At 33.0% G+C, this 10,559-nt stretch overlaps 2 protein-coding genes across 2 annotated transcripts; both read right to left on the reverse strand.

Annotated features, from left to right (window-relative positions):
- Nucleotides 1-2,616: 2,616 nt before the first annotated feature.
- On the reverse strand, nt 2,617-4,287 carry LOC135958528 (general odorant-binding protein 28a-like). The gene is made up of 4 exons (XM_065509431.1): nt 4,239-4,287; nt 3,114-3,314; nt 2,948-3,036; nt 2,617-2,890 (listed from the first exon to the last, which is right to left on the reverse strand). The coding sequence occupies exons 1-4, from the start codon at nt 4,285-4,287 to the stop codon at nt 2,681-2,683; spliced, it is 549 nt and encodes a 182-aa protein (XP_065365503.1). The 3' UTR covers nt 2,617-2,680.
- A 1,605-nt stretch (nt 4,288-5,892) lies between these two features.
- On the reverse strand, nt 5,893-8,045 carry LOC135958529 (glycerophosphocholine phosphodiesterase GPCPD1-like). Its single transcript, XM_065509432.1, has one exon. The coding sequence runs from the start codon at nt 7,975-7,977 to the stop codon at nt 5,893-5,895; it is 2,085 nt and encodes a 694-aa protein (XP_065365504.1). The 5' UTR covers nt 7,978-8,045.
- Between the last annotated feature and the right edge of the window lie 2,514 nt (nt 8,046-10,559).

A 10,559-nucleotide genomic window follows, 5' to 3' on the forward strand; every position in this document is an offset into this window, starting at 1 on the left:
CAGACGAGCAAGTTTAAAAGGGGACCGAAGAGACTTGCTTCAAGTAAATTTGCCCTGTGTAAAAGCAGACTTATTTTCTGATGCTTATTTTTTTTTGTCATAAATAGTTGTTATTTTTTGATCAGAAATATTTGTCAGATTCTGTTTTTTTTTTTTTGTCAGAAATATTTTTTATTGAATTTTAATTACATAATAATAATCAAAGTATAACAAGTAGTCCAACTCTCTATTTTTTAAAATTACTCTCTCACATATACGGGTACTGTGTAAATTCAACACCCTTGTGAGAGAATTATACACATCAAAAGTCTCGAGATTTTAACTATAAATTGTGGAATAAATATAGTTTGATACACGTAAATTCACTAACACATACTATTTTATAATTTTTTTCAACACATTTAGAATTTTTTCTTTTCCGAATCACGTCCATTTCGCACAAACTAAAAAATATTTTTTTTTATTAATTTTGACGTTTTATTTTCTTTGTGGTAGGTTTAAAATATAGAACAGAGTTTCAATTTTTGGTATTGAAAATAGAACAAAATTTAAATAAATTAAAATTTAAACATTTTTATAGAACTCTGTGTGTCTGGTGAAAATTAAAAATGAACCAACACATGTACATTTTTGTTACTAACACATATTTAGACTTAGGTACTTTTTCACTAACACATGTATAGAGTTAGGTACTGCTGTCAAGGAGTTGGACTACTTGTTATACTTTGATAATAATCATGGTACAATCCAAAGTATAACAAGTAGTCCAACTCTCTATTTTTTAAAATTACTCTCTCACATATACGGGTACTGTGTAAATTCAACACCCTTGTGAGAGAATTATACACATCAAAAGTCTCGAGATTTTAACTATAAATTGTGGAATAAATATAGTTTGATACACGTAAATTCACTAACACATACTATTTTATAATTTTTTTCAACACATTTAGAATTTTTTCTTTTCCGAATCACGTCCATTTCGCACAAACTAAAAAATATTTTTTTTTATTAATTTTGACGTTTTATTTTCTTTGTGGTAGGTTTAAAATATAGAACAGAGTTTAAATTTTTGGTATTGAAAATAGAACAAAATTTAAATAAATTAAAATTTAAACATTTTTATAGAACTCTGTGTGTCTGGTGAAAATTAAAAATGAACCAACACATGTACATTTTTGTTACTAACACATATTTAGACTTAGGTACTTTTTCACTAACACATGTATAGAGTTAGGTACTGCTGTCAAGGAGTTGGACTACTTGTTATACTTTGGTACAATCAGTTACCAGGTACAATTATTAGAGAGAGTTTTCAATGTTCACCCCTAAAACGTCAAACTATATATTTAATCACTTAACTTTTTTTAATTTGTTACAGCGATATTTTTTAAATTAGTTACGTTTTAACTGAAATTATACACACTTATTAAAAAAATATAGTTTTTCTTCAATTGTCAGTAAATTTTTGTAATAAAAATTTAAATTCAATTATTTTTTTTTTGGCATTTCCTTTTTATATTTTTTAATTTTCTTTTGTTTGACGTTATAGGGAATGTATAATTGAGAACATACTTTCTAATAATTGTACCTAGCTAATTCTACAATGATAATAATTAATTTTTATATCTGCCAATAAAATAAAAATCATACAACATATATTCGCTTAACTCAAAAACGGTTAAGTTTCTTAAATAAAATTAAAAAAACGAATAGATTTTGACCTTGTAAAAATAGAAAAATAAAATTCAACAAAATACAAAAAAAAATTAGAGAAACTTTGTCCTAGACCTATGGGTTTTAGAGCAAAGTTGCTTAGAATTCTTTGTGGAATCATTTCCCGCCTACGATTTTTGATTCATATAAATCGATCCACCCTAATGTACATGTATAGATAGATCGATAGTAGTATGCTCATCTGATATTGAGTGTCTGTTTCGTTGCAAGTGAAATATAAATAATTTGTTTACGCTTTTTTTAACTGACAGTTTTGTCAGGGATTCCTCAAGAGAATACGATTAAATTGAATATTGTTGTTTTATTGTACATACTATGTATTTTGTTTTCTTTTAAATATAAAATACTATTTTTAACATTTTCATATTAATCACGCATCTAGGAAGTGATTTACGAGAGTTGAATTCTGCTCAAGATGAGAACAACAGAAACCAAAGCAACCAAACTCTTCGTAGAAAGATTAAAATGGAAATAGTGCATAAAATGTGAAGTAAACAAGTATAAATTTAAAATATTTTTCCATGATTAAAAATAAATACAACAATAACAATAATAACAACAACAACAACATCATCATCATCATCAATAACAATAAACAAAATTTGCTAGTGTTTGCAGTGACATTAAGGATTTCTATAAAAAAGAAATGCAAATGTATAATAGATCTCAGTACAATACAGATATTGGGTTTTTTGATCTTGCTTCATATTTAAACTGATTATCTGCAGCTGAGTTCAAAACGAGAGTGTTCAATGCGGCTGCTTGAGGTTTAGGATCTGATTTGCCATTAAAATACATAAATTATTCATATACTGTTGACTCTGCGGAACGTTTTTATTTTAATTTTTTTAAATATTACAATTACAAAGTAGTAATTTTAGGAAAGTGTGCAGCAGTACAATTATGTTAATTCTGATTATTTTAAGAATATCTGTTTTATTTCTTAATGTTGTGGTAATCGTAAAACTTTGATTTGCTCCCTGAAACAGTGACCATAATCGGCTGCTGCTTCACAATGATCAGAAGACACATCAATGTCACTACATGCATTTGTCAAATTCTGAGCTATTTTCATTTTGCCAGCATCTCCATTGCTTATTTTTCGAACTTCCTCTAAAGCAGCCGTTTTATCGAATTTTCCATCAGAATCCATCTGTATTAAATTAAATTTAAAATAAAAATGAAAATTGCAAACTGCGTAGATACTTACAACTTTGTATTTTTTCATAAGACAAGAACGAAAACATTTTCCTGCCACTGTGGATGCTGGTTTTCTGCCTAATAAATCCTGAACATCGGCTGCAATTCATTATGGAATTATGATTATATAAAACAGCTACATAAATTCAATGAATAAATTCATTAAGAAATCAAACCTGTAGTCGCTCCAACTTCTTCTTTGCATTCATCAAGAGTAATTTGAAACTTTTTTGCAGCTTCACTTCTATTAGAAGCTGAACTAGCCCATGATAATGAGAATAGACAAAAAGTAAGTGCCACCACCAATTGTAAATGTGACATCGTGAAATATTTGTCAACAATTGGAAGTTGTGGTCTAGAACGTTTAACAACTTTAACTAATTGAAAAATAATAATTGAGTTGGGTTTTATTAGAAAATAGTATTGAGTATAGAAACTAGTATTGAAGGTGGATTCATTCAAGTGTTAAATTATAATTGAAAAAAGACAATGTTCAAAATAATCCGAAACGTATGTGAGTTATAATGACCTTTACTTTTTAGAAGATTTCCGCTTTGAACTTTAGTTATTATTTCTATTAGATTTTTATTGGTATGTTGTATAAACTTAATAAAACATTAAGGTCTATTTTCCAAATAAGCATACCTTTTGATCACAATCTGGTTTTCTGTGTCATTTCAATCGAATTCAATTGAAAGTTTTGACAACGTATTTGTTTTTGCTCCCTATGTTAGGTTAGGTTCCATGGGCAGCCGCTCCTCAAAGCAGCTCACTTGGATCCATTCAAATCTGTTCTCATTGTGATACCCAAGGGGTAGACAGCAGTGTATTTACAATACTTCCGTAGACTCCAAATTAAACCAACCAGATTCCCGGATGAAGGAGTAGATAAGTAGATTCGTCCTACAGACATCATATACGGACCAAGTCGACCTCGCTGTAGCACAGGAAGGTTCATTAGTCCACCTGTTTTATTCGATAATACCGCAGCCAGTTGGATGCACGTTTAATGGCAGTAATTTCCGCCTGAAGAGCAGTACAGAAGATAGATAGCCTAAAGTAGGATTTTATCCCAAAGCTTTCAATATAGAAACCTCCACCGACCCTGTTTCCCCTATTAGATCCATCAGTGTATATCCGTATGACATCAGCCGGGCGGAAGATTCCGCGCTGCCATAAATCCCTGTTCGGGATCATACTATGGAAATGCCTATCGAAAAAAGGTTTTGCGATGCAGTAATCGACATTACCATGTATGTGCCCATAGTAATTCAGTATCCTAGAGTGTCCAAGGTTCTTACCAGACCACGAACAACCAGCATTTAGTCTCACAGCAGAATTGAGAGCCATTTGTATCACCATCAAATCCACTGGTAACGAGTTTAGAATAGTAAAAAGTGCCTTAGAGGAAGTAGACCTTATAGCGCATGTAATCAGTATCGCAATAGTCCTTAGAACTCGTTCAACGACCTTCTCACCTTGCCACCAGAAAAAGATGGGTTTCGGCATAATACCCCAGTTAGTACCAATTTCCTTTCTGCAGGAGTAGATGGCTACGTAAGCCTTGTTAATCCTGTTCTGAATTCTAATATTCAAGGACCATCTCTTATCTAGAATGATGACAAGTCTGGGTTAAGGTCAAAGTCGATAATAGTAGAGATGGAGGAGGCATTATTGAAAGAGCTTTCTGTACCAATAACGATCGTTACGGTGTTTATTAGGGTGGACCGTAACAAACAAAAGTATGATTTTTCCCAGTCTCACCCCAGTTCTGTGAATTTTGTTAAAAAAAATCATCATAAACAAATTTTAAGTGAATCGGTTGGGGCAAGTCCGCTGAAATTTTGAGGTGCATTTTTCAGTTATTGTAATAATTTTGCTATGTTTTTTGTATATCTTCTCTAGGACTATTTATATTTTAAATTTTGGCTCATACGGATCATAAATAGATTTTTGGCGATTTTTTTAAAAAATGTGAGACCCAATGTGGAGTGTAACTTCGCTATTTAAGCGTAAAGAGCTTTATTTTCAACTTTGGCATCTTTGGTGACCCCCACTGAAATTTTTCGGCAAATATTTTCGTAGAATATTTTAATCTTTAAATGTCCTTTTTGAAAGGACTTTTTTTAATTTTCTCGAAAAACGTGTCAAATTGACCCCTAAAGAGAGGAGCTAGAGGGTTAAGACCTTCACCAAAAAGATCTCCATAAATTCCACAATATAACCCTGACAATAAGAATTCTCTTAGACATTAACTTACAACATTTTTTTCAGTTAGAATACTGCACCCTTCGATCAAAAAATGAAAACTTTGACCCACTGTAAAAAATAATTCAGACCAGCTGGACTATAAGTTTATTCTACAAAATGATCTACTCAACATGCCCTTTCAGAATTATAGGATCGCTATTCTGTTTCAATCAAAAAGTCTCGATTTGTTGGACAATGTTATTATAAGACAATTATTAATGTCATTTTCTGATGGGGACTTTGTATGGGGCACTAGGGACTAATGTCACCCAATTTTCTCATTTGTGCAAATTGCCGCATAATCAATCATAATATGACTGCTCAATCAGTATTCCGGGGGGACATCTGTATGGGGGGCTAGGTTAAATTTTTTAGCCTGTTAGCTCCTTTTGTGTGGAACCTGTTGTGTTTTCAACCGACTGACTTACGAACGGATATAGCTAAAATCTCAAAAATAATTTCTGGTTCTACGACCAATATTTCGATATGTTACAAACGTTATGACAAAATCAGTATACCCCATATTTTTTAATGGTGGGTATAATAACATCCTAGGACTTTTTTTTTCGTTATCAATACTATCGACTATTTTTAATGAAAATAAAATTAATTTAGAATAACTCTTAATAACAATTAACGAATTTTGGCTACTTACATAAAAGCTTGTATTAAAATACAAATCAATTTCATAATAGTTATATTTATTTATATAGTTTTCATAGAACATATTCCATTATCTTGTAAAAATGTATCAATCAGATCTATACGAAATATATTTTGTTTCAAGTCCATAGGTTCCACGACATGATTTACGCGATCGCAAATTATGCCGTCTACTCCCAATGCTTTCAGATATTTACGCGTATCTTCAGTACGATTTTGTTTACCCCAGCTAAATACACAAAGATCTCGCTCATGTATGTCCGACACTATTCCAGGCGTTTCCATTATGTCTGTCGAATTAACAATGATGCCTAAAAGTTCCATGGCATTGGCAAAGTAAATACCACTAAGAATAGTAGTACCACGTGGATCCAAATATTGCGCTTCATTTAAAGTGTCCTGAATTATGAACAATATTGGGTAACGGTTCTGTTTTAGACGTAACATGGTACAAATATCAGCATCAAATGATGAGAAAACCACACGACGGGAACCAGCTTCTTGGAGAACTACATGCAGTATTGCATCAACATATTCATTTTTATCAACATGTGGTAGGAAAGATTCTTGCATACTGCCATCTATGAATTTTTGAGGCCATTTTATTTCTATAACAAATCCAACTTTACAATCAACTTGTTTCAAAGCGTATTCCAAAGCTATAAATGGCCGATTGCCTTGCGTGCTAAAACCACATTTTGTCCCTTTTGTTGGTTCATAGACTTTAACACGCCCTAATTGGTCCAATGTAAATTTACTAAGAGGCGAACTTATTAAATCCTTTTCAATATTACATCCTAATGGTTTGAGGGAATTTATTTCAGTAGCTGTTAAGGGTAGTTGCATTATATCGTACTCCTGGGGGTCAATATCAAGTTTCTTCGTTATGTACAATTGAAAATCATGATAGAGTATTGGAATCATATCTTTAGTTAGCTGCACATCAAATTCAACCATTTCTGCGCCATGTTCAAGTGCCAAGTTGAACGATTTAATGGTGTTTTCTCTTAGAATATTATTTTGGAACCAAAAACTTCTGCCACAACCTCTGTGGCCAATATATATTCCTTCGTGTTTAGTAGTGAGCCAATGTCGTTGAAATGTTTTCTCCATATTGAAATCGTGTGAGTGCATTGATCTCGCTACTAAGTACTCACATTTCAGGGAACCAATTGGACGATGTGTAGTGCCGCACATTATTATCAGCAGAAGTGTGCCATCTGAACCCTTTATCTCTTGAGGCAAAACATATTGATAGCCAAAATGATGTGCTGGTACGTCTGGTGCTGCCTTTGATGAATAATTATATAAATCAATTTGGTAGGCGGTATGCTCCATATCACCCAATGTCAGATTAATGATTAATAATTCATCAGATCCACAAGGATTGCCATATTTGGGTTGTTTATGAAATTCTCCGTTCTGATCTTTCAGTGATGCAACTTCACTATAAGCAAACGTTTGACTTAGTTCCTCTTCTTTACTTTCTATGGAATTGTTCGGTTGTAGTTTTGAATTTGTTACGTTTTCACATTTCTTTCGGTCCTTAATTTTTAGCGGTGTGATTTTTATATGAAGCAACGGTTTAACTCGGTTTAATTCGGGTTTCAGCACAAAGGGAGCCTGATAGAATTTAAACTGAACCACTGTGCTATAAGGATTGATCCAACCACGTTCAATTTTCCGTTTATTATTCAAAATGCCAAAAATGTCAACTGCAATAGATTCAAAGTCTTGTTCTTGGTAACGACTTATCAGACGTGCTTCATGGTGGGTCTCCCAAAAACGTACAATTCTGCGCCCCCTGGCGTTTAAAGCACACACTAAATATCTGTAACTTACATCATATTTCCTTGGCAAAGTTACCGTTAAACCCCAAAACGACGAATTTTCCTTTCTTATTAGTGGCAAAGAATGTTGAACGTTCCATTCGCCTAGGATAGCACAGCTGCCACAAATTGCCAAAGTTTCATTGGAGCATAGTGGCCAGTCGAATTTCACTTTAAATATCCAGTTGGTATCAGGAAGAGATGATGGCGAAGGCGTTCTTGTCGTTTCAGATGGACTGGATGGTGGCGTTGGTTCTTTACACACCACTTCATTATCTGCAAAAAACCAGCGATGCATTTGGAGGGTTTTTTAATTTTAAATAATAAATTCTGGACAAAAAATAAAGAATAGAAATGTAATTTAACTTTTAAATGAGATATGATAATTTAAAAACTTCAATGTCAAAATTGGGCATGTTCCTTCCGTGTACTCATATGTACATATGAGTTCTCCAATAGTGTCTTCCGAACCTTTTCAGTTAATACCAACGATATTGTTGAAGCTACATCATTTATTCAGTTTGTTTTGACCAATAAAATGGATGTTCTGTTTGTTTTTCATCAAAAAATTATCTACGTCAACAAATAAAATTGTTGAATTTGTCACTGTTTGGTGTGGAATTTGTTGGGCTGGCGTAATCATCGGTACATACTTCTTTGAGAACGACGTTGGCCAAGCAATCACTGTCAACGGCGAGCGCTAAAGGTCGATGATTACCAACTCTTTTGGCCTGAATTCGATGGACAACATCGACATGTGGTTTCAACAGGCGGAACTACCTGCAACACTGTTCATGCCACATTGGACATTCTGCACGACAGGACATTCTGAGGGCTGGTCCACTTACGTGGAGGAGATGTGAACTGGCCGCCGAGATCGTGCGATACACCCCTTTTTCTTGTGGGGTTTCCTTAAGCTACAGACAAACATAACCTATTCCATCGGTCAATTTCAGCCTGCTTATAATAGGATATTTCTGATAAATTCTGTTGCAAGGTAAAGAATTAAATATTTCCAAAAAAAACCTATTTACAATTTCTATGGGTTTCAGGTCCGGACTTTAAGGAGGTGTTGGCAAGTATTTGTTATTGTAAAAAGCTAATATTTGCGTCTTTTTTGGTTCATTATCATGTAAAAAATAAATCCTATTTCTTTGTAGACCCATTTTTTCGACACTCAAGTTATGATAGTCTTTTAAGTAGCAATTCGTTTTATTGTTTCGCTTCCGTAATTCCTTATACTGATTATTAGTCAATTTCAAATCCAAAAAAAGTGCGAACGCTTGTTCTGAAATAAATTTTTTATCTTCAATTGGGGTAGGAATGATTTTTAAAATCCTCTTCGTTCGTCTTGGGCTCGCTTCTACTATTTTTTAAATTTTAGTTTTCTTATTTTGTGTTGGTTGAATTTGGTGCAAAAATTAATCCTTAATGATTCTTTGAGAAATTTCTTCATTGATATTTTTAGCTTGCGTCTTCCAGATCATCAATTGGCTTTGCTATTCGGCCCATATTTCCACTTTCTTTGACGCTAGTTGATGAACTGTCAAAAATAAGTTCCTTTGATAACCGTTTGTTGTGACGAACAGTGGGGGAAATGAAAAAAGTGGAAATAAATCGGTAACATCTAAATGGATTCCCCACGGCTACAGAGGAGGTGTAGCTGAGTTTAAATTCCGAATTTGGACTTTAAACAATAAGAGGTGTTGAGTCTCCCATTTATTTATTCCTTACATATGCGATATATAATATTTACTTCATATGGGTGGTACCAATCCCCAGCTCCTATCGAAATATTAAGTAGCATATAGCTACTTTCGGATATACAGGAAGATACTGTACAACTTATATACAAACACATTCTATTTTTTAACTTTCGTATTCAAAGTTTTGCACAAAATATCTGAACTTGAGTCAAACAATTGATCTGCTGCACACGGGCGGAGATCGCTGGAGTACAATGGTCTATTAAGTAGATTTTCAAGCAACTAGACCTTAAAAAAATGAAAAGCCACATAATCATACAAAATTTATTATGTTTCAAAATCGCATTCTAAGCGAAGAAAAATCATTCGTTCACATAAGTATGAAGTTAGAGATACCAAAATCAGTTTTTTCGCTTAGAATGCGAACGCATCTTCTTCAGATAGTATTCGAAATCTGTGACCTTGAAAAATTTTACATAACGGTATTTGTGGTGAATTTCTTAAAATTCACCACGATTTTTATTCTCCACACCGAGCAAAAGAAATATCCTCCACCCAGTTTTTCTTCCGTCGTCGACACGAAAAAGAACCAAGAACCACAACCATCTTTTTTTCTAAAACCACCCTTTTCTTTTTTCTTCTTCTTCCTCCTCTCTCTCTTTTTTCTCTGCGTCGTCCGTCCTAGCAAGGCGAATTTATACAAGGTGGAGTCAGTCAAACAGCTGATAATTTTTTTTCGCTTTTTGGTTCTAACAACTGTCAAAGCTTGTTTTTATATTTAAATATCTACATATTCTAAGCTTATTAACAAAATATTTATTGTTTACATAAATAAGTAAACTATTCAATTATCTACACTATATTAAGTTTAAATGCTTATTTGTTAAATTTTTCATTTTGTTTTTTGACATTTGTTAAAACCAATCGTTGTTTTTGTAGAACTGACACCACCTTGTATGAATTCGCCTTGCGTCCTAGCTTGCTGCGGCGGTTTTTCCTAGAAAACCGGGTTCGTTGTTTTATTTATGCAAAATTTAAAAAAAAGGAATATTTTGCAATATTTTTTTAATAATACCGTAATATTTTTTGGTTTGTGTATGAACTAAAAGTATTTAATTCAACAACCATTAGAATTATTGTGAATGACACTAAATTCGTGGGTATTGCCAGATGA

This window comes from Calliphora vicina, chromosome 4, assembly GCF_958450345.1.
Source record: "Calliphora vicina chromosome 4, idCalVici1.1, whole genome shotgun sequence".
In the NCBI taxonomy this organism is placed as follows: domain Eukaryota; kingdom Metazoa; phylum Arthropoda; class Insecta; order Diptera; family Calliphoridae; genus Calliphora; species Calliphora vicina.